This window comes from Theropithecus gelada, chromosome 3 (assembly GCF_003255815.1).
Source record: "Theropithecus gelada isolate Dixy chromosome 3, Tgel_1.0, whole genome shotgun sequence".
Lineage (NCBI taxonomy): Eukaryota > Metazoa > Chordata > Mammalia > Primates > Cercopithecidae > Theropithecus > Theropithecus gelada.
In genome coordinates, this window is record NC_037670.1 from 12,575,845 (window position 1) to 12,597,761 (window position 21,917).

General features: G+C 61.8%; 2 protein-coding genes across 2 annotated transcripts; one reads left to right on the forward strand and one right to left on the reverse strand.

The window, feature by feature from the left end:
* Positions 1-431: 431 nt before the first annotated feature.
* GIGYF1 (GRB10 interacting GYF protein 1) lies at positions 432-15,237 on the forward strand. The gene is made up of 28 exons (XM_025380825.1): positions 432-629; positions 5,178-5,434; positions 6,016-6,142; positions 6,219-6,283; positions 6,426-6,531; positions 6,623-6,752; positions 6,850-6,945; positions 7,117-7,228; positions 7,327-7,435; positions 7,686-7,726; positions 7,910-8,080; positions 8,296-8,549; positions 8,649-8,754; positions 9,249-9,386; positions 9,585-9,682; positions 9,861-10,032; positions 10,139-10,305; positions 10,418-10,518; positions 10,598-10,729; positions 10,827-10,927; positions 11,110-11,192; positions 11,297-11,437; positions 11,511-11,732; positions 11,961-12,148; positions 12,255-12,415; positions 12,502-12,665; positions 12,744-12,873; positions 12,966-15,237. The coding sequence occupies exons 5-28, from the start codon at positions 6,497-6,499 to the stop codon at positions 13,016-13,018; spliced, it is 3,105 nt and encodes a 1,034-aa protein (XP_025236610.1). The 5' UTR covers positions 432-629; positions 5,178-5,434; positions 6,016-6,142; positions 6,219-6,283; positions 6,426-6,496; the 3' UTR covers positions 13,019-15,237.
* Positions 15,238-15,572: 335 nt separating this feature from the next.
* On the reverse strand, positions 15,573-20,952 carry GNB2 (G protein subunit beta 2). Its single transcript, XM_025379365.1, has 10 exons — positions 20,794-20,952; positions 18,416-18,561; positions 18,158-18,196; positions 17,934-18,040; positions 17,323-17,386; positions 17,078-17,240; positions 16,920-16,986; positions 16,439-16,640; positions 16,130-16,346; positions 15,573-16,048 (listed from the first exon to the last, which is right to left on the reverse strand). The coding sequence occupies exons 2-10, from the start codon at positions 18,470-18,472 to the stop codon at positions 15,942-15,944; spliced, it is 1,023 nt and encodes a 340-aa protein (XP_025235150.1). The 5' UTR covers positions 18,473-18,561; positions 20,794-20,952; the 3' UTR covers positions 15,573-15,941.
* Between the last annotated feature and the right edge of the window lie 965 nt (positions 20,953-21,917).

Sequence of the window (21,917 nt, forward strand, 5' to 3'; positions counted from 1 at the left end):
AATTAAATAAATAATAAGAAAAAAAAATAAAAGAGGCTCTTGAGAGTCAACTCATCTGCCTGAGCCACTTATTTCACACATCCCAGGACGCCTGATGAAGGGTTCTGGATTTTATTCTCTCCTGTCATCCAGGCGGGCTTCCTGGAGGAAACTGGACCGCCAGGGAGGCCGCGGCCTCGGTTCCAAGGGTCGCGCGTCGCAGGGTCGGAGGAGGTGGGGGAGAAGGGGCCGCTCCGGGGCCGACCCCGCCCGCAGTTGGGGGCCCACGTCACGTGACCAGCCGGGCGCCCGGGTCACGTGCCGGGGCGGGAAGGTGGGGGCTGTCGGGGGCGACTGGCGTCCGGAGAGCGGCGCGCGGGGCACGCGAGGAGCGCACGAGGAGAGGCGGCGCAGGCCGGAGCCGCGGAGGGAGGCGGCGGCGGCGGCGGCGGCGGAGGAGGGGGCGGCCCCGCGGCCCCGCGTCCGCGTCACGTGGTGCGAGGCGGGCAGCCATCTTGCTACAAACACAAACACAGAGGAGCGGCCGCCGCGGGAGCGCCAGCGTCCCCTCCCCCGTCGCCGCCGCCGTCCCCGGCCCCAGCCCGCCGCGCGCCACCCACGCCCCGGACCGGACCCTTGCGCCGCCCGCGGTAAGCGCCCGGCGTTCCCGCGGCCCCCAGCTCACAGCCCGGCCCCGGGGCAGGCCCGCCCCCGACGCCGCGGCGGCCGCGCCGAGCCCGCGAGCTAGCGAAACGCTGGAGCCAGCGCGCGGGCCGCCGACGAGGACCCTCCCCCGTCTCCTCCCCGAGGCCGCCGCCGCCGCCGCCGCCCGGTGCGTCCGCCCGCCCTCCCGCCCGCTCCGGCCCCTCCCCGCCGCCGGGACCCTCCCCCAGAGCCGGCCAGCCTCGGGGAGGCCCCAGGAGGCCGGCGCCCGGCTTGGGGGGCGACCGCTCGACCCCCGCGCACCTGGCGCCCCTCCCTGAAGGGCACGCCGTCCTCCCGGGCCGGCCCGCCGCCTTCCACCCCCGCGCTCCTAACGGTCGCCCCCGGGCCTCTGCCAAGCCCTGCTGTGGGCCGCCTGGGGGCCCCCGACCCTAGCGTCCTAAGGTGTCCGGGCCGCGCGCTCCCCGGAGTTCTCCCCAGCGCGCCTTTGGGTTCCCCTCGGAAGGAGCTGGGCCTTGCGGTTCCCCAAGTCCAAGCTTTCCACGACTTTGGCCAACATGGAAGCCTTCTCCTCCACCCAGGCACCTCGCCTGAGTCCTCCTCACCTCCGTTTCCTTTCGCTCCGGCGATCTTAGTGCTGGGTCATTGGGGTCTCCTTCCCAGTTGCACAACCGCGGGAAACACCTTCCATGGTAGAGGCTGCTTTCCCTCCCCGTCCCAGGCCAGGCCCTTCCCAGCTCATGCCCCTCGGTGCAGCAGCTCCCTGGCCACAGCTCTCACACCTTGCCTTAAAAAAAAAAAATTTCCAAGTAACTTTTTGAGAGCCCCTTGTTTGTCTCCTCTTGTTACACAGTCATTACTCGCTTTCCCGGTGAGACTCTAGGTCTGTTGTATCCTAGTGCCAAGAACTGGGAGATGCTACATAAAGACTTGTTAGTTGGATTGAATTTTTTTTTTTTTTTCCAATCACCCAAGCCTTACTTCCCTCTTGCCTTTCAAAGTGTTGTTCTGGAAGATCGTCAGCTTTCCCATCCTCTTTGCACTGCCCCTTCGAGTCCATATAGCAGTTTCTATTTAGAACCCCGCCAACCCCTGGCCTTTGGCATGGAAACACCATCGGTGGTACCAGTAAGGATCTCTTCTTTGCTGTCGACATGGGGGATTTGGGGTTCTTTCTCCTTCCCATCTTTCCTGTGCCCTTTGCAGACTTAGGCTAGCCACCCTCCACCAGGCTAGCCAGCTCTAATCTGATTTTCTTAGATTGTAGGTCTTGGTACCCCAGCGGTCTGTCGTGTCATTGGGAAGGATTTGGGGGTAGACCTGGACTTGGTGTCCCTGCCATTGCCTGGGAACCAGGGGCCCTGAGGGTCCCATGTGGTGGTTAGTCAAGTGGACCATGTGCTTAAACTTCTGAACTAGCTTGTTCTCCTGTTGGACACATCAGTCTTGTGTCCGTGATCTGATGCGTTAGCCCTAACTTTTACATGTGCTATTAGAATTTGGGAATTAAAAAAGAAAAATAGCCCACTATAGAGGAGAGAAGATGAGAGGAGGCGGCCAGATGAAGGAGGTTGAAAGTCTAACAAATGTGAAATGGCTTCAAACTCACAGAGTAACGCTTGAGAGTTTGGGATGGTCATTACTGCCACCGTGCACACCTCCAGTATTGCATAGAGTGTCGAGGATGTCGGGGCACACTGTCGGAGCAGCTTCCTCCTTGTTTTCCCTGGCTGGAGCCCAAGGCTGGGCAAGTGGGCAAAAGGGATCACAGGAGGTAAAGAGTGAAAATGCTTAAAAACTGTTAACTTGTAGGCAATTGCCAAGTGGTGGTGTGATTTGTTGGGATGGCTCAGAGAGGAGAGAGCAGGGATAACTGACCAGCCGCGAGGAATGCGGGCTTGCATCTCTTCTTTAAGCCTCAGCGTCTTCATCCTACCACGCTTGGAGAATCTCCATCCTGAGAAAGGCCCAGGTCCCCTCCAGCAGGCCTGGGGCTGGGCGGTCGCTCCAGTGTTGGGGAACTGGGGACTTTGCTTCTGTTTAAGTGGCACTGTTCTGTGCCAAGGCACAGTGCTCCGTGTTGGAGCTAATTTTAGGGGTGATGGAGTGAGGAGATAATGTTCTTAGCTGAATGTGCACTGGAACCGCCTGTTCTCCGTCTTTTCCTTCTCCCTTGAGTTCTGAGCCCCAGAGAGCGGGCTCCCTTCCCGCGCCCTGGCGCCTGCTGGAGCACCCAGGCCCAGCATGTCCTCGCCCCTTGTCTCCGGCAGGGGGCAGTCTTTCAAAAGCATTGATTCAGATGCTGGGGGACTGAGGGTAGACAGGCCTGAGAAAGAGAAGGGGTGGGGAGGGGGCGAGGCTTGAGGGAAGGGCCAGGGCGGGGGACAGGCTGGAAGGGGCCTGTGAGGAGGAGACCCTTAGCTGAGAAAGCTCAGCCGGAAAAGCTGAGGCAGGCAGGTGGCGGTCCCCCCCCCCCCCCCCCCCCCCGCCACCTCCTGCTCTTGTCTTCATTGGACAGGAATCAGATGCCTGGCTTTGAGAGCTTGCAATAGACAAACTTAGGCAGTTTTTCTTAAAAAAAAAAAAATCTGTTCTTTTCTCAAAGATTTCCTCCTGGCAGGATTTCAGATTTCCCTCGTGGGACAGTGTAATTAGGGAATGATATCCCTGCTGTTCAGAGAGGAGAGTGACCCAGCTTTGCACACACCTGGCTTCCCTTGCCTTCCCCTTGGCCCAGTAGACCCCCGAGGGCTCTGCCCGTGCTCGTGGCGCAGAGGAGGGCATCTCAGCACTGGCGTGCTTGGAATCTGGAGTCACATAGCTCTTGGCTGTGGGGATGCCCTGTGCACCCCCTGCCCAGTGGGGACAGCCCAGAATATCTCCAGACTTGGCCAGGAGCCCCCTGAGGAGCAGAGGGGCCCTGAGTCCAGAACCTGTTGGAGGGTGGGAGCCCCATGGTAGCCTGCAGCTGCGCCACGAGTTCCTTTAGTCCAAGGATGGGGCCAGGCACTACCAGCTTCCAGCACCAGACCCTGCTGTGGGGGCACCTAGAGAGTTAACCTCAGTCTCCTGGTTTCTTCCCAAGAAGGCAGGTGGCATGGGCTTTTTCCTGCTCTGGGCCTGCTCTCTCCCCTGTCTTGGTGTCGCTGTCCTCAGGCTGCATGAGCCACTCCCCCTTTGTGTGCCCCTTGCAGCCAAGACACAGTCAGGATGGGGGACTCCAGCCGGAGGCACCCAGGAGAGCTGCCCTTGCTGCGCCTGGCAGCGGGCAGTGTGAGGCCATCACTTTAAGATTTTTTTTGTTTTGTTTTTTGAGACAGTCTTGCTCTGTTGCCCAGGCTGGAGTGTAGGGGCGCGATCTCGGCTCACTGCAACCTCCGCCTCCTGGATTCAAGCGATTCTCCTGCCTCAGCCGCCCAAGTAGCTGGGATTACAGGCACCTACCACCAGGCCCGGCTAATTTTTGTATTTTTAGTAGAGACGGTTTTGCGATGTTGGCCAGGCTGGTCTCAAACTCCTGACCTCAGGTGATCTTCCTGCCTCGGTCTCCCAAAGTGCTGGGTTTACAGGCATGAGCCACCACGCCTGGCCGCTTTTTCTTTTTAAAAAAATGTTTAGAATTGTTTCTGTAGAGTCATGGTCTTGTTCTGTTACTCAGGCTGGTCTCGGACTTCTCTCTCCAAGCCTCCCACAGTGCTGGGATTATAGGTATAAGCCATTGTGCTGGCCAGGTGGTCCCTTTTCTGTTCTACCCTCTCCCACCCTCATGCCTGCAGGATGAGCTTCTGGCCTTCTAGAAGGAATGAACTGGAGGAGGCTCAAAACAGCCTCTCCTGAGGCTGATTTGAAGGAATGTGGGGTGTTTTTCTTGGAGTGGGGAAAACTTAGGTATGCGGTGGTTATCTCCAGATACCTTTTGTTCCCTAAAGCTTTTTTTAAAAAGTGATTATTGTGGTAAAATATACAACAAAATTTGGATACTTTAACTGTCTCTAACTGTGCTGTTCTGTGGCACTGAGTACACTCACATTGGTGTCTGGCCCTGACTACCAGCGGCCCCAGGATCTGCTCCTCAGTTGAAGCTCTGGGCCCTTCAGCAACAGTTCCCTGTCCCCTCAGCCCCTGGTGACTGCCCTTCTACCTTCCTCCCTCAGTGAGTGCCTCCTCTAGAGACCTCATGGAAGAGAAGTAAGGTCTAACTCTCCTTTTTTGGCTGGTGTGTTTCACTTAGCATCATGTCCTCAAGTCTCATCCAGTCCCCAGATTGCTCTAGGAGGCCACCTGCAGTCAGTGACAGGCTGGTGGCTTTGCGTGGCGTGGAGCACACCACCACCGGAGCATCCAGCCGAGGCTGAGGAGGGAGAGGCCCCAGGGGAGGCCACCCTGGCCCTGGGTTGCCTCTGAGCCCTGTGGTTCCCCCTGGGGTGCTGGGACTCTGAGCAGGCCTCGGCATGTCATGGGCTGCTGGCTCAGCTGGGGCTGATGGCCTTTCCCCCTTAGCACCCTGGTGGAACCCCCTTCCTCTTCTTTCCCAGACTGTGGCGTCCTGGAGTTGATGGGAGCTGCAGCACCAAGCCCGGCCAGCCTCCCTCCCAGCCAGTGACAACAGCTCTGCAGCGCCTGGACCCCGCCCACCCGCCTGAGTCCTCTGCCCGGGTCCCCAGGGATGCGCCTCCTCCTGAGAGTCCCCTCCATCGTCCCTTAGAGGAACAGGCTGCCGCTGCACCCCCACCAGCCTCCATTGCCCTGACCTTATTTCTACCTGATGGTGCCAGAGGCTGCTTCCCAGCCGGTATCCTGAGATCCTCGTTCCCTTGGTGGCTTGGTTGTTTCAGCCTCCGTTCTTGATTGGGGGGCGGTGGTCTGGGTGTGATTCCTGTGGGGGAAACCAGCCCGAGGTGCCTTGGCTCAGGCTTGCCTGGAGCCTCGTCATGTACCCGTCTGTGGCCCTAGAATCACCTCCTGCTCCTTTTCACTGGGTTTCTCCCCAGACCAAGCCCCTGGATTTGAGCTTCTGAGCAGCCAACTGTGATTTTTTTCATAAAGGAAAGAATTTTGCTCCTAGATTTATTTCTAATCCTTCTCTCCGTAACTGACCTTTTCTCTGTAAGCTATTTGTGGCTCTAGTGAGTTTTTGCTTGCTTGCTTGTTTTTGTTTTATCTTTGCCCTGAACATCCATCCTGGCCTCGGCTGCCTCCCTCCCTGAGTTCTGCGCTGCACCTCCTGTCTCAGCCTCCCAGAGAGGGTGGTGAGGGTGCTGATGCCCAGAGATACCACCCGGCGAATGGACTTCTCCCGTCATGCAGGGCAGGGCAGGGCTGCCAGCAGAGCCTTGTCCTGAACCCTATCTCCTCCCCCTTGCTCTCCTTAAGGGTCTTTCCCAGATGTGAAGGTCGCTCCCAGGCTCTACTGAGGCCAGACCAATTCCCAGTGGCTTGGGTACCCTTGTTCACTCCAGCACCAGCCCCTGCCCTCCTGCTTCCTGGGCCAGGCTGCCAGGTGAGCCCTGGGCCGAGGGAGGTTGCCCCACGGAGGCCGGAAGGACTCGAGCTTCCCATCTCCTCGCCTCCCCCAGGTCTTTCACCGTCTGGACTCATCTCTGGGTAACTCATGGTGTGAGTGGCCACGTGGCTGGCTCAGGTGAGTCCTTTTAGACCCCAGGTGACCCACCAGCTAGTCCGGGGCGCATTGCCATGCCTACCAGGATGTACCCCGGGGTGTCCTCCCTGCACTTGAAAGGTCTCCTTCGTGTGCTGTTCTCCATGGCCCCGTTCCCCCACAGGTGTTTGGAGAGTGAACGCCAGGTCCCCTCCTCCCCATCCCCGGCCTCTCAGAAACACGCCTAGCCCCACGATGGCAGCAGAGACACTCAACTTTGGGCCTGAGTGGTGAGTCATATGTGCCTCAGCTGCCGTGGAGATTCGGGAAAGCACAGTCAGGCTGCCCTGACCTGTCGTCTTCTCTCTGTGTCGTGTCCAGGCTCAGGGCCCTGTCTGGGGGCGGCAGCGTGGTCTCCCCACCTCCATCCCCTGCCATGCCCAAATACAAGCTGGCTGATTACCGCTATGGGCGAGAGGAGATGCTGGCCCTCTACGTCAAGGAGAACAAGGTGGGTGCGTGGGCGAGGGTTGTTGGCGGCGGTGGTCTCTGCCCATGGAGGGGATCTGGCAGCATGTGGTGTCTTGGCTGTCCCACCCCACCGCCAGGTCCCAGAAGAGCTGCAGGACAAGGAGTTTGCCGCGGTGCTGCAGGACGAGCCACTGCAGCCCCTGGCCCTGGAGCCGCTGACTGAGGAGGAACAGGTGGGGCCAGGCCAGGAGCTGAGGCTGCGGGGGCCCGGGAGGGGTGGCCGTGAGTCGGGCTAGGAGGAGAGGGGCCAGTGCTGGGGAGACAGGCCGGGAGGGTGCTGTGGGGTGGGAGTGGGGGTGGTCAGGTACCTGGGTCCTCACTCCCTCCCCTGGCTCCCTCCTCAGAGAAACTTCTCCCTGTCAGTGAACAGCGTGGCTGTGCTGAGGCTGATGGGGAAAGGGGCTGGCCCCCCGCTGACTGGCACCTCCCGAGGCAGGGGCAGCACGCGGAGCCGAGGTAGAGGGGTGATGGCGTGTCCCGGGGGCGGGCAGATCAGGGCCCCTGACTTCGAGGACGTGCAGCAGGTTTCAGTGTGCATCTGGCCTCTTATCTAGGCCGTGGCCGCGGTGACAGCTGCTTTTACCAAAGAAGCATCGAAGAAGGTGATGGGGCCTTTGGACGAAGCCCCCGGGAGATCCAGCGCAGCCAGAGCTGGGATGACAGGTGGGGCCAGGAGGGGGTGTGGCATAGAGCAGGGCAGGCCAGGGAGGGAGGCCTGGTTCCTGTTGCTAGAGGGTAACAGAGGCCTACCAGATAAGCCCTGTCAGAGATCCCTGTTCTCCTGACCCCTGGTTTCCTCTGTCCCCTCCCTCCCTCCACTGCCTCAGGGCACAGTGGACAAGGCATGGGGCGGTCGCAAAGGGTGGGTGGGGAGGCTGTACTGTTTTTGACCCACACGTTTCCCCTCCTGCAGAGGCGACAGGCGGTTTGAGAAGTCAGCAAGGCGGGATGGAGGTACGAGGTTGCTGAGGGCAGCGGCCGGGGCAGCGGGGAGGATCAAGATGGGTGGCCCAGTCTGAGGGTGTTTATTTCAGAGGTGCTGGGGGCAGGAGGGCCTGGAGCTGGCCCCCCACGCTTCCTGAGGGTCCAGGTACCACGCTGCCTTTCTGATAACTGCTCCTCTCTTCCATCTCCCAGCACGATGTGGGTTTGAGGAGGGAGGGGCTGGCCCAAGGAAGGAGCATGCCCGCTCAGACAGCGAGAACTGGCGCTCCTTACGGGAGGAGCAGGAGGAGGAGGAGGAGGGCAGCTGGAGGCTTGGGGCGGGGCCCCGGCGAGATGGCGACCGCTGGCGCTCCGCCAGCCCTGGTGAGATTGGGGCCCAGTAGCATTGGTAGGGGCAGTGGGGAGCAGGAACTGTCATGAGAGGGTGGGCTCCTGTAGCTCCTGGGAGGTAGCAGAGGCTGGCTGGTGTGGGAGTGACTGGGACAGCAGCCCTGGAGGTGCTCCGTGAGCTGCAGCAGAGAGGGCCGCCAGCTTCGCTTGGGTACCCACTCTTCTTCTCCCTGACTTTTCCTGCGCAGATGGCGGTCCCCGCTCTGCTGGCTGGCGGGAACATGGGGAACGGAGGCGCAAGTTTGAATTTGATTTGCGAGGGGATCGAGGCGGGTGTGGTGAAGAGGAGGGGCGGGGAGGGGGAGGCAGCTCTCACCTGCGGCGGTGCCGAGTGCCTGACGGCTTTGAGGAGGACAAGGATGGGCTCCCAGAGTGGTGCCTGGACGATGAGGATGAAGAAATGGGCACCTTTGATGCCTCTGGGGCCTTCTTGCCTCTCAAGGTATCTGCGAGGAGGCGAGGGTGGGAACCTGCCCTGCTGGGGTCCTCTTCCTCCTCACCCACTCAGCTGTTCTCTGCCCCCCACCCCTGCCCCATGCAGAAGGGCCCCAAGGAGCCCATTCCTGAGGAGCAGGAGCTGGACTTCCAAGGGCTGGAGGAGGAGGAGGAGCCTTCCGAAGGGCTAGAGGAAGAAGGGCCTGAGGCGGGTGAGCCTGTGGGGTGCCCAGCGGGCCTGGGGCCAGGCCAGACTGGCATGGGGGTTCTTTGCCAGGCTGGGCACTTGCTGCCCACCTACCTGTAGGATCAGGCTACTTAGAAGTGGAAGAAGAGTGTTGAGAGGTGGAGAGGAACCAGGGGTTAGCAGAGCCATGTCTTCAAGGCAGTGTACCAGATAGAAATCAGGCATAATCAGAATGACCTTTGAAAGTCCCTTGAAGAAACTGCAGAACCTGGGGTGAAGTCTGCGGGGTTGTATGGTGTTGTGCAGTGTTGATACGTTCCTGCTGCGTCTGGCACATGGAGGCAAGGGTCAGGGCACCGCATTCCCGCTCCACCATTAGTTGAGTTGACCCAAGTGAAGTGGTGGACTTGGCCTGGGGGAGGGTGACCCGCGGGTCCAGCCACACACTCAAGGGCTTGTGCTCACTCGCGTGGCAGGCCCAGCCCTTGGTTCTGAACTCTGGCCATCTTCCTCTTCTAGGTGGGAAGGAGCTGACCCCACTGCCTCCTCAGGAGGAGAAGTCCAGCTCCCCGTCCCCACTACCCACCCTGGGCCCACTCTGGGGGACAAACGGGGATGGGGACGAAGCTGCGGAGAAAGAGCCCCCAGTGGCCGAAGGTAGGAAGGGAGGATGACCTACCTCCCGGGTGCCCTGGGGCTGTGAGAGAAAGTGGTCCTCTCTTGTGGGGGTGGGCACACAGGGCATTCACATTGAGGAGCCATGACAAGAGCTCAGTGTTCTGGAGTGAGGGTGGGCGGAGGCTATCTTGTCTCCTTGCCGCTCTCCCTTCCACCTCCTGTCCTCATGCCTTCCAGATGATATTCGGGGGATCCAGCTGAGTCCTGGGGTGGGCTCCCCTGCTGGCCCACCTGGAGATCTGGAGGATGATGAAGGCTTAAAGCACCTGCAGCAGGTGTGGGGGCCTGAGAAAGTGGGAGGGACCCTTCACACTTCTCCTGACCACCTGACCTGCTTGGCCCCGGCCCCGGCCCCGGCCCCAGCTCAAGCTCCATCCCCATCCCAAGCTCCATCCGCATCCTGATGGTGCTGAGATTGGCAGCTGAGACTTTCTTCTCTTCCTGGGCTTCCAGGAGGCAGAGAAGCTGGTGGCCTCCCTGCAGGACAGCTCCTTGGAAGAGGAGCAGTTCACAGCTGCCATGCAGACCCAGGGCCTACGCCATTCTGCAGCCGCCACTGCCCTCCCGCTCAGCCATGGAGCTGCCCGGAAGTGGTTCTACAAGGATCCGCAGGGCGAGATCCAAGGTACTTGTGTGGGATGGGAGGGCTGCTCAGGGCCATTCTGGTTCAGGGTGTCTCTGGCCTACCCTGTGACCACAGTGGTTCTCCTGCTCCCTTGCTCCCTGTCCAGGCCCCTTCACGACACAGGAGATGGCAGAGTGGTTCCAGGCTGGCTACTTCTCCATGTCACTGCTGGTGAAGCGGGGCTGTGATGAGGGCTTCCAGCCTCTAGGCGAGGTGATCAAGATGTGGGGCCGTGTGCCCTTTGCCCCAGGGCCCTCACCACCCCCACTGCTGGTGAGCCGCCTCTCCCCTGCATGGAGGGACAGGGTGTAAGGGGTGCGGGCAGGAGTCCAGCAGAGTCCCCTCTCCGCTGCTGCGGGCACTGGCCGAACTCTCACCCGAGCAGGGAAACATGGACCAGGAGCGGCTGAAGAAGCAGCAGGAGCTGGCCGCGGCTGCCTTGTACCAGCAGCTGCAGCACCAGCAGTTTCTTCAGCTGGTCAGCAGGTATGGGGGGCCTGGGGTGGGTTGGGAGAAGGCCCGGAGCTGGCTCTGTGGCCCACCACCTCCACTGTCCCATTTGCAGCCGCCAGCTCCCACAATGCGCGCTTCGAGAAAAGGCAGCTCTGGGGGACCTGACGCCGACGCCGCCGCCGCCGCAGCAGCAGCAGCAGCTCACGGCATTCCTGCAGCAGCTCCAGGCGCTCAAACCCCCCAGGTGCGTGGCGCATGCTAGCCCTCAGGATACAGGGTAGGGAACGGGGACAGACCAGAGATGGATTTGGGGTCCTGAGAATCCACGATTTGCTCCTCAGAGGCGGGGACCAGAACCTGCTCCCGACGATGAGCCGGTCCTTGTCGGTGCCGGATTCGGGCCGCCTCTGGGACGTACATACCTCAGCCTCATCACAGTCAGGTGTGTGGCCTGTCTGGCCCCCACCCCCAAGGCAGTCTCCGGGTGAACTGGGGTCCGGGGTCTGCTCCCCACCCTTGCACCCCTAGTTGCCATTCTGGCTGGGGAGCCCACTGCTGCGGCTGGACTGGATCAGTGGGCCCAAGTGCCCACCTGCAGCTGCCTCTGCCCCCTGCCCCTTGCAGGTGGTGAGGCCAGTCTTTGGGACATACCAATTAACTCTTCGACTCAGGGTCCAATTCTAGAACAACTCCAGCTGCAACATAAAGTGAGTAGGCATCCTGGGGCTGAGGCCCTGGGAATGAAAGGGTGGACCGAGGCAGGCCCCAAGCTGTCCCCTGCAGCTCTCCCCTGATCAGTCACTGGTCTCAGTTCCAGGAGCGCAGAGAAGTGGAGCTCAGGGCGAAGCGGGAGGAAGAGGAACGCAAGCGCCGGGAGGAGAAGCGCCGCCAGCAGCAGCAGGAGGAGCAGAAGCGGCGGCAAGAGGAGGAAGAGCTGTTTCGGCGCAAGCAGGTGGGTGCTCCCGAGCCTCAGCTGGCTGGGGAGAGAGCCCTCGTCAGGTCCCCTCACTGTGTCCCCCTCTTAGGTACGGCAGCAGGAGCTGTTGCTGAAGTTGCTACAGCAGCAGCAGCAGGCAGTCCCCGTGCCCCCTGCGCCCAGCTCCCCGCCCCCACTCTGGGCTGGCCTGGCCAAGCAGGGGCTGTCCATGAAGACACTCCTGGAGTTGCAGCTGGAGGGCGAGCGGCAGCTGCACAAACAGCCCCCACCTCGGGAGCCAGCTCGGGCCCAGGCCCCCAACCACCGAGTGGTGAGCAGGCCAGGAACCTCCGACCCCCCCATGTGGTTTCCAGGGTGGCATAGGGAGGGGGATCACTAAGCCCAGACTTGTGCAGCCCAAACCCCAGCCCCTCCTGTGATGGCAACAGCTCTTGTGGCCCTCGCCTCACCCCTCTGTCTTTGCCACCTAAACAAGCCTCCCTGTCTGCTTTTCTGGGGTGCCTTTCTTTGAGCCACTCTGATCTTCTGCCATCTGTAGCAGCTTGGGGGCCTGGGCACTGCCCCCCTGAACCAGTGGGTGTCTGAGGCTGGGCCGCTGTGGGGCGGGCCAGACAAGAGTGGGGGCGGCAGCAGCAGCCTGGGGCTCTGGGAGGACACCCCCAAGAGCGGCGGGAGCCTGGTCCGCGGCCTCGGCCTGAAGAACAGCCGGAGCAGCCCATCTCTCAGGTGGGCGTGGCACCTGGAGGCTTGGGGTGGCCCTGGGAGGGAAGGTGGCAGACTCTCCCGCCCCCCGCCAGCTGATTTCCGACCCTGACTCACCCATCCCCTTCAGTGACTCGTACAGCCACCTATCAGGTCGGCCCATTCGCAAAAAGACGGAGGAAGAAGAGAAGCTGCTGAAGCTGCTGCAGGGCATCCCCAGGCCCCAGGATGGCTTCACCCAGTGGTGTGAGCAGATGCTGCACACACTGAGCGCCACAGGCAGCCTGGACGGTGCGTGAGCGGTGCCCAGGAAGTGGGCGGGGCCTGGGGCTCCAGACCTGGCCAGGGGGCCCTGACAGCCCTCGCTCATCCTGCAGTGCCCATGGCTGTAGCGATCCTCAAGGAGGTGGAATCCCCCTATGATGTCCACGATTATATCCGTTCCTGCTTGGGGGACACGCTGGAAGCCAAAGAATTTGCCAAACAATTCCTAGAGCGGAGGGCCAAGCAGAAAGCCAGCCAACAGCGGCAGCAGCAGCAGGTGAGGCACCCGGCACCAGTAGCTGGGGTGGGCTTGCCTGGCACTTCTTGACCTTCACCCTCCTCTCCGTTGCCTTAGGAGGCGTGGCTGAGCAGTGCCTCCCTGCAGACGGCCTTCCAGGCCAACCACAGCACCAAACTCGGCCCCGGGGAGGGCAGCAAGGCCAAGAGGCGGGCACTGATGCTGCACTCAGACCCCAGCATCCTGGGTGAGCTGGGCTGGGGCAGGAGCGGGACTTCCTTGGCACAGGGCAGGAGGAGCCCAGGAGAGAGCTCAGACCCAGCTTCTCCCCGGCTTCAGGGTACTCCCTGCACGGATCTTCTGGTGAGATCGAGAGCGTGGATGACTACTGACCAGCCCGGACCCCCAGCCCCTGGGCTGTAGGCCAGGGCGGCTGCGGCGGTATGGACCAAGGGTCCCAGCCTGCAGGCTCCCCGCAGGGAGCAGAGGAGGAGGCAGGGGCGGGGTCCCCAGCACTTGTTACAAACACACGATGCACCTTAACTCACCCACCACGAGGCACTTTACAGACTGGGGGAGGGGGTTTTCTTTTTATTATTTTTTTTTAATTTTAAACGACTTTGAAGAAAAGTTAGGAGAGGCAAAAATATTGTTAAAAACTAGACTCTAAACACCCCTTCCCGCTGTGAGGATAGTGGGTGTGACGATGGAAGGTCCACAGAGGATTTTTGTTTTTTGTTTTTTAAAGAAAAAAGATGAAAAATGAAAAAAAAATGGTTAGGAGGCTGAACGAAAAAACACACTGTTATTTTGGGGCAGTGGGGACACAGGCTCCGTGGACCTGTCCTGCCTGGCCCCCAAGGCCACACTTACCCCCCCCCGGCAGGTGGGCCATGGGGTAACTGGAGGCTGAAGGCCAGCAGTTTGCACAGGAGGCCTGTCTGAGCCCCGCCCACTGGACCCGCTGTGAGCAGCTCCTTTCGCCAGGGCTGGCTGAGGTGTCCGGGGTGGGGCCAAAGTAGCCCCTTGGCTTCGCTGCTTTGGGGGACAGTTGCACAAATTGGAAGAGCTGCCCCAGCTCTCTGGCTGCCATCCTGTGCTGGCTGAGTAGATGGGAGGGGCCAGGCTGTGCCAACCTCTCTGGCTGGCAGGGTGGGGCAGCAGGACTCTGACTCTGGCACTGGTGAGGGGCGTCCCCCACCGCTGCCATTTTGGGGGACACCCTGGGTTTGAACCTGAAAGCCCTAGTTCTCTGCCTTGCCACGTGAATGTATTCTTTGGGCCGCAAGCCCCCACCTCACCCCTGCCTGGCTCCTGCCTCACCTCTGTGAGCGGTGGGGGTGGATGATTGCTCCGGAGGCTGCAGAGAGAAGGCTGAGGTGTTTCTCCCGTGAAGGGGGCAGGAGGAGGGGCCTCAAAGGCAAGGAGTGGGTGGCTTTGGGCTTAGGGTTGCAGTGGAGAGGCTGCCACCTGGGGCCCCAGCCTGCAGCCAGCTTGTGAGGTATGGACCACCCAGCTCTGCACCTGACCCCTCCGCCGACCAAATGGGAGAGGAGCAGGAGGTCTCCCGGGTCTGATATGATGCGCTTTTTACCGTTGGGTAAGGTTGGGGTGAAGAGAAGCGTGCGGCTCCTGGGTCAAGGGAAGCTGCCCCTTCTATTGCTCACCCACTTCTTATTCCCAGTCCCCTACTTGGGTTCGTCTCCACCCATTTTGGGTTTTGTAAGTTTTGTCTTTTGGGTTTCTCATCCAGCTCCTCCCATTGACCTCATTGCTCAGAGTGCAGTATTAGGGCAAGGCTCCGCCACTGCCTCCCTCCATGAATGTATTTCTCTCTCCTGCGCTGGGGACGTGGGGAGTGGCCCCTTTCTTTCCCCATCTAGCCCCAGAAAGATGGTGTTTGGTTTTTTGTTGTTAGGGTTTTTTTGTTTTTTTTTTTTTTTTTTGCACCAAAGTGGCAACTAGGTCAGTGTTGGGGGATCAAGCTGGCCTCGGGGTGGGGGGCCCCCACCTGCTTCTCCCTGGTTCCCACAGTGTTAGCGTCCCTGAAAAGACAATATTCTCTCTAAAGCAATAAGGGGTGACGGGCCGGGGGAAGTGTTTGCTGCTGCTGGCCCCCAGCTCCCCTTCCCTCTCGCCAGGTGTGGGGGAGACTCCTGTTGTGACTGAATGTAACCCCCCCACCCCTGCCGCAGCCAATGCAGGGGAAGGGGGACACTTCCTGTCTCTTCCTGCCCCTTCTCCCCAGCTAAAGAGACTTTGGATTTAGGGGGCCCATGAGCCTGGAGAGGCCTTAACCCTGTGAGGAAGTATAGGGGGAGCCCTCTCCCACCCCCATCCCTTTCTGAGAGTGGTCAATGTTTACAAGCCCCTGAGCCCCCCTGCCCAGGGACTCAGACCCTGTTGCTGTCCTTCCCCCGGCCCCGGTCTTCCTGGGCCCTCGCTGCTCCCCTGCCCTTCCTGGGGTTGGGGTGGGTGCAGGGGTCGCCGTGTTCCCTGTCTGCCTTGTACCCACAATCTCCCCGCCCCCTCTCCACCCTGTGTGACTTCCCTCTTTACCTGCTCCTGTAAATACTCCCTTCTCCCAATAAAACTTGGTGTGTGTTCTCCCGTTCCGCCTCCGCTGCTCGTTATCTGGGGAGAGCCATGGGGATGAGTGGCTCTGCACAGAGTTGGGAACTAGGAGCTCTGAGCAGGGTCCACCTGGTCAGGCTGGCTCTGGTCAGCAGCCTGATGGGGGAGACCACGGCGGGGGGCTGCTTATCCAACAACCTCTGGATGGAAGGCTGTGGGCTGGGGTTTCGGCTTTGCTCTGAGGGAGAGTGCAGACCGTGTCCCCAGCCCCAGCTGCCTGGTGGGCCCCATACCCTCCCCACCACCCACACCCCCAGCAGCCCTCAGGCAGCAAAGTTCAGAAACAAGGACACAGCAAGGGCAGAGACCAGGTACAGAGTTGGAATTGGCTCCTTTATGGAAAAACTGAAAATATAATAAAAATTAAAATAAAACCAGTTTTAAAAAAGCCAGCCCCTGGGGTTTCCACCTCCTGCCTCTGGCCCTCCAGAGGGGTGAGGCCCCAACCCCAGGGCAGCAGAAGGATGAGGGCCTCCTGCCCCTCCTTTTCCCCCATTCCATCCCCTTTTTATCTCCACAGTGGGGGCCCCGGGAGGAACCAAACCTGGGTGGGAGGGCAGGGACCCAAGGCCCCGTGGCCCAGGGAAGGGGGCTGGGAGTGCGCCCAGCCCCTCAGCCCTGGCCTGTAGTGTGGGCGTGGGCAGGGCCCCTCCCGGCCTGGGCCCAGCAGGGGTGGGGCCGTTAGTTCCAGATCTTGAGGAAGGAGTCCCAGGAGCCAGTGGCCACAGCCATGCCATCGTCGGTGACCCCAAGGCAGCTCACACGGTTGTCGTGGCCAGCGAGGACCCCTGTGAGGAAGGGAGAAGTCAGAACCCATTTGGCCTAGGCTCCAGGTCCCCACCCGCCCAGCCTGGGCCCCCAGCTCTCACCTGCACGGTCGCCCTTCATGGCATCCCAGATGTTGCAGTTGAAGTCGTCGTAGCCAGCGAGCAGCAGCCGGCCGCTGCGCGAGAAGGCAACAGAGGTGATGCCACAGATGATGTTGTCATGGGAGTACATGAGGAGCTCCTGATCGGCCCGCAGGTCGAAGAGGCGGCACGTGGCGTCATCAGAGCCGGTGGTGAAGGCATAGCCATTGGGGAAGAACTGCAGGACACGGGACCGGGATGGGGTGAGGGCGAGGGGCAGGGCCAGGAGCCTGGTGGAGAGGGCCTGGCCCAACTCGCCCCAGAACTCACAGCCACCGCGTTGATGTCGGATTCGTGGCCGATGAAGGTCTGTCGGCACATGGAATCCCGTACGTCCCACAGCTTGATAGAGGCATCACAGGCACCTGACACAAACGTGCGGCCATCGGGAGCCAGGGACAGGGACATCACATCCCCACTGTGTCCAGCAAAACCCACTGTCTGCTGGCCTGTCTCAATGTCCCACAGGGCACTGGAGAGGTGACAGGAAGAAGGAAAAGATAAGAGACAGGGCAAAGAACAGAGTCCCTGCCCTCCCCGCCCCACCATGTGAGCCCAACCCTGTGAAAGGGTTCAGGGAGGTTCTTGTCAGAGCCTTAGGTGGGGAGGGGATGCATCCCTCCCTGACCCCCTTAGTGCCCACCAGGAGAGAGAGACTACAGTGCACGCTGCCTGCTGAGCACTGGGACAGTGGCCCCTGAGGCAGGAAGTGTGAGTTCACCCAGACTGTTCAGCCCTGGCAGAGCCTCACCAGGTGGTATCCCCAGAGCTGGTGATGATTTGGTTGTCATCCAGGAAGCGGCAGCACGACAGGTACCCTGGGGAAGGAGCTGGTCAGCCAGGTCTCCACACGGAGGGCAGTGCACCTCCCGACCCCAAAAAGGGTGCTAGCCGGGCCAGGCCCCTCACCAGTGTGGCCAGGCAGTTCCCGGCTGACCCTGACGTTGCCCTCACGGGTCTTGAGGCTGTAGATGGAGCAGATGTTGTCCAGCCCCCCACAGGCCACAAAGTTCCCTGAGGGCGCATAGGCACAGGTCATGACCCAGGAGGAGCGCAGCGGGATGGCGTGAACCTGTGGAGCAGAGGCAGCGCCAGGGTCAGAGCCAGTCAGGGCCCTGTGACCCTGCCCCACCCCCCAGCCCACACCACCCTACCTTGTTGGTGGTGTAGCTGTCCCAGATGATGAGCTTCCCATCCTGGGAGGCGCTGACCAGCAGCCTGGTGGGAAATGGTGCAGGGAGAGCAGAAGGATGCCATGAAAGCAAGACACACCCCCTTCCCATTGCATAGGAGAAGGTAGGGTCTCTGTTGTCCAGGCTGGAGTGCAGTGGCACCATCACAGATCACTGCAGCCTGGAATTCCTAGGCTCAAGTGATCCTCCCATCTCAGCCTCCCCCACATAGCTGGGACTACAAGGCGAGCACCACCACACCCGGCTCATTTTTCAATTTTTACTAGAGACAGGGTCTCACTATGTTGCCCAGGCTGGTCTCAAAACTCCTGAGCTCAGGTGATCCTGCCCTGGCCTCCCCACATGCTGGGATTACAGGTATGAGCCACCTGAGAGACAGTCTCCAGCTGCAGCCCACAAGTTCTCACCAGCATGGTCCTGCCTGTCCAGGTCTGGCGGGCATGTCTGGGAGTCACCTTATTTCCAGACATACTCTGGGTATTCTGGTGGCCTACTCACCCCACCAGATCGGAGGCTGCTCCCACAGCCTGCTAGAAAGTCGGCCCACAGCGCCAGCCCACACACACACACACCTTGAGTCGGTTCCCCAGTGCATGGCATAGATCTTTGCCAGGTGCCCACGGAGGGTCCTCCGGGTCCTCATCTGGATTCTCCCCACTGGGTCCAGCCCAGCTGTGATCTGGAGGTAGAGACAGAATGGGCTCAGGGAGGCCCAGGTAGCAGGACTGCAGTGAGCAGCGGCCTCCGATCCTTGCCCTCCAACCCCAGTCACCTCCTGACCACCGAGTGCCCTCACCTGGGTCAGTGTTGAGTCCCCACATGCTTTTCGGGCATCCTATAGGGAATGGCAGAGCCAAAGAGATGCAAGAGACGGTAGGATGGGTAGGAGAGGGCGAGAAGACAGGAGTGGACAAAATCAGATTCTGAGCCACTAAGGAGCCCTCCCTCCCCCTTCCCCCACCAACACCCTCACCCAGCCCGGTCCAGGGCACCGGGAGGTGTACACACCTCCCGGCCCATACCGCACCAGGCCCATACCGCATCAGGCCCTCACCCGGATCTGGTTCCGGAGCTGCTCGGCCTCCTGTCTCAGTTGCTCCAGCTCACTCATGGCGCCGGGCCCGTGGGGCGGGGTTGGGGGCGGCTGGGGGCCGCGGGACGGGGGCTGGGGGAGGCAGCTCCTGGCCGCTGGCCCGAGGCCTGGGGGATGCAGGGCTGACGTCAGGCCCGAGGCCGCCGGGGAAGTGGGGGGAAAGGCGGGGTTGCAGCACGGCCCGGAAGGGGTAAGCAAGGGGAGGGGGGAGGGGCGGCGGCACAACCAGGGTCTCCGGCAACGGAGACGTCGCCGAGTAAGAGCCGACTTCCCCAATCTTCCTCCCGCCCCCCGGAAACGGAGCGGGAAGTGCAAGAGGAAGCGCAGGGGAAACCCCTCCCTCGGACACAGCCCGGGCGGGACACCCGCGGCAGGAACTGGGGGGGGGTGTCCCTTCGAAAACAGACCTGGCGTCTGCCCCAGCCCGCACCGGCACCGCCCTCCAAGCACCTAATTTTAAAAGGGGAGGTGCCTCTTGAAATTCACCCCACAAGGCGCACACCCTCCACACACACCCCCAGCTTCGACGGTGGCGGGTGGGGGGGAGCGACCAGAGGGGGAAGCTAGGCTGTTCGTGGGGTTGCCTAGGCAACCGTCACCCGGACCGAGAGCACCTCATTGGTGAAATGCCCCCACCCTAGCCCCGTTGCCAAGGCAACCGCATCCACGGCTGAGACCTGTAGGGTGGGTGACCCCACCCCCGGCCCCATCGCCCCCGCCCGACCCAGGCTCCCGCCCCTCCCCAGAACCGGCCCGGGTGGCTGTTTACAGGATTTGGGAAAAGCCGATTGGGAGCTAATAGGTTCTGGACAGCTCACCCCGGATAATCCCTGGTCCGGCTGCGCCCCATTAGCCGTCCGCCGCGGGTGGGGGTGACAACGGCGGGGAAGGCAGCCCCGAGCCGCTGCTCCCTCCAGCGCAGAGACCGCCCGCCCCGCCGCGCCCGCAGAAAGCCCGTGGGAGCCGCTCTCGAGTAATTACGGCTCCGCAACGAGGTCCCCGGCCCCGAGACGCGGAGCTGCTCTCTCCCAGGCGCGGGCGGGAGGCCCCAGGCGGCCTGGCCCCGGCGCCCTGGACACCTGGGGGGCCCAGCCAGCGGGCTCGCGCCCGGGCCCCAGAGGCTTGGCTGGCTCCGCTCCGGGCGCCTGAGTCCTTCCCCACCCGCGGGACACCTGTGCGATCCGGCCATACACACTGCACTCGGCCGACCCAGGCGTCCCCCACCCAGCTCCCACTTCCCCCAGGCACAGGGCGTTCCTATTCCCCACTGACATTTCCCCTCCTTGTAAGTTCAGCTTTCTACGCCAGTGCCAGGGGGTGACCCTCAAAATCGGGGTGTGGGGGGGCGCAGGCAGAACTCCTTACTCCACCCAACCCCCAGGCCCGCACAAAGCCTCTTCCAGCTACTAGCAGCCCAGGCCTGGCGGCACCGCCGGAGGCCCAGGGCAGAAGGAAGCAGGGCTGGAGGAAGAAACTGGGGGCGGGGGCGACGCTCTCAGCCCTCGGTCCCCATCACCCCGCAGGGCCCTCAGCAGCCCCCAGATTCTAGGGATATAGCAGCCAGGGTCCCATAGAGAAATGGGGGTGCCACCGCCTCCGCAGGTCTGGCGGGGCCCAGGAGAGGTGACGGGAGGGTCCCTGGATCTCGCAGCTGGAAGGCGCGGGCTGGTGCTGCGCTGCGAAGCGCAGTGGGCCTGGCCCTCCAGCCCCCACGACCTCCATTTTGCCCAAAAGAAAGCTGGGCGGGGGGCGGGTGCCTGGGAGCTGGGCTTCGGGTGGGGATCTGTAAAGGGAATAGGGCGCCGAGGGCTCCGGTTTTGGGGAGTGGGGCCAGAAACCACGAGCAGAACCCAAATCAGGGGTAGGGTGGAGACTAAAGGAAGGGTGGCGCGCGGCCTTGCCTGCTTCTCCCCGATTTTGGGGTTGTGCAAGGCGAGGGCCGGCAGGGGTGCGACAGTGGAGGACACGAGGGGTGCTCCCCAGGGGCAGGCGGGAGGGTGGCGGTGGGGAAAGGGGGCGGGGCGGGGCCTAGAGGAAGCCCCGAATTTAGCCCCCCAACTTCCAAGGGAGCAAGAGGCAGTCGGGGCTGGGCTGGGGTCTGGGGTCGGGCAAAAACTTCGCTGATGGTGCGGGGAAGTGCACGCACCGTGGGGGGCGAGGGTCCCCCCCAGTTCCCCTTCCGGGTTTGGGAGCGACGGGGCCAGATAGGAAGGGAGGGGAGGTCTGGGGAGTTACGTCCGCTCCCAGGAGGCCAGCCCGGGGAGACCGAAGGAAGAGAGGTTCCCCTGCGGGAAATTGGGGCTGGGGGGCGCGAGGACTCCTTTTGCCAGCGGAGGTACCTGTGGCGGTGGGACTCTGCGGCGGGGTCGCTAGCGGCGCGCGGGTGGCGCTGTCTTCCTCCGCGGCGGAGGCGGCGGCGGCGGCGGCGCGGATGGATTTCCTCAGTGGCCCCAACCCCGCCGCCAGCGCTGCCTCCCCAGAGCGGAGGGATCCCGCCCGCCAGTGACGCGGCTGCCGCCGCCGCGCCCAAGACCCGGCTGGGCGAGACCAACGCCTCGCACTTGGGGGAAGCCAGGAGACAAAACCCCACCGAGGGGGCAAAGACGCTCCCAGTGGCTTCCAAGGATCTCACCCTCACGCTATGTGGACGCAAACCGTACTCAAAGGGTTTGCTTCCCGGAAAGGAGTAAGACATCCCCCCTCTGGGACTGGAGGAGGTGGTACTGGCACATGAGGAGGGTGAGACCGCTTGCGGGTCACGTGATCGGTCTCCCGCCCCGCCTTGATTGGGTGGCTCCAGACTGGGAAGGGGAGTTCGACGCCCCATTTCCCGGTTGGGCCACGCCCCGGCCCTGAGGAGGCCACGCCCCCTCATCAGGGGGCGGGGCTAAAGAGACCTGGACGGGGCCCGCCTCCAGGCGGCTCGAAGAAGCAGCGCGATTCCGAGAAAGTCCCCGAGCGTGAGTGGGTACGGGCTGATGCGGGCGCCCCGGGAATGCCATGAGAAGGGTCGTGCCCAGGCATTTCCTCAGCCTCGCCCACTGGGCTTTTGTAGACCTCCTTTCAGGGCTTGCCACTGTAATAACAACTCATATTTATTGAGTTCCACACTTTTTTTTTGAGACGGAGGAGTCTGTCTCCCAGGCTGGAGTGCTATCTCTACTCACTACAACCTCCGCCTTCCGGGTTCAAGCGATTCTTCTGCCTCAGCCTCCCAAGTAGCTGGGACTACAGGCGTGTGCCACCACACCCGGCTAATTTTTTGTATTTTTAGTAGAGACGGGGTTTCACCGTGTTAGCCAGGATGGTCTCCATCTCCTGACGTCGTGATCCGTCTGTCTCGGCCTCCCAAAGTGCTGGGATTACAGGCGTGAGCCACCGCGCCTGGCCCCACACTTATTTTTTAATTGGAGTACAGTGACGTGATGGTAGGTCACTGCCACCTCCATCTCCTGGGCTCAAG

What these genes read in the sequence shown, in the direction of transcription:
- GIGYF1 (XM_025380825.1), top strand. Translation starts at nt 6,497, where the DNA reads ATGGCAGCAGAGACACTCAACTTTGGGCCTGAGTG. An exon ending in CTGGCGCTCCGCCAGCCCTG is followed by an intron (nt 8,081 to 8,295) that starts GTGAGATTGGGG and finishes TTTCCTGCGCAG; the next exon opens with ATGGCGGTCCCCGCTCTGCT. An exon ending in GCTTAAAGCACCTGCAGCAG is followed by an intron (nt 9,683 to 9,860) that starts GTGTGGGGGCCT and finishes CTGGGCTTCCAG; the next exon opens with GAGGCAGAGAAGCTGGTGGC.
- GNB2 (XM_025379365.1), bottom strand. Translation starts at nt 18,472, where the DNA reads ATGAGTGAGCTGGAGCAACTGAGACAGGAGGCCGAGCAGCTCCGGAAC. An exon ending in CCGACATCAACGCGGTGGCT is followed by an intron (nt 16,347 to 16,438) that starts GTGAGTTCTGGG and finishes CGTGTCCTGCAG; the next exon opens with TTCTTCCCCAATGGCTATGC. An exon ending in CATGAAGGGCGACCGTGCAG is followed by an intron (nt 16,049 to 16,129) that starts GTGAGAGCTGGG and finishes CCTTCCTCACAG; the next exon opens with GGGTCCTCGCTGGCCACGAC.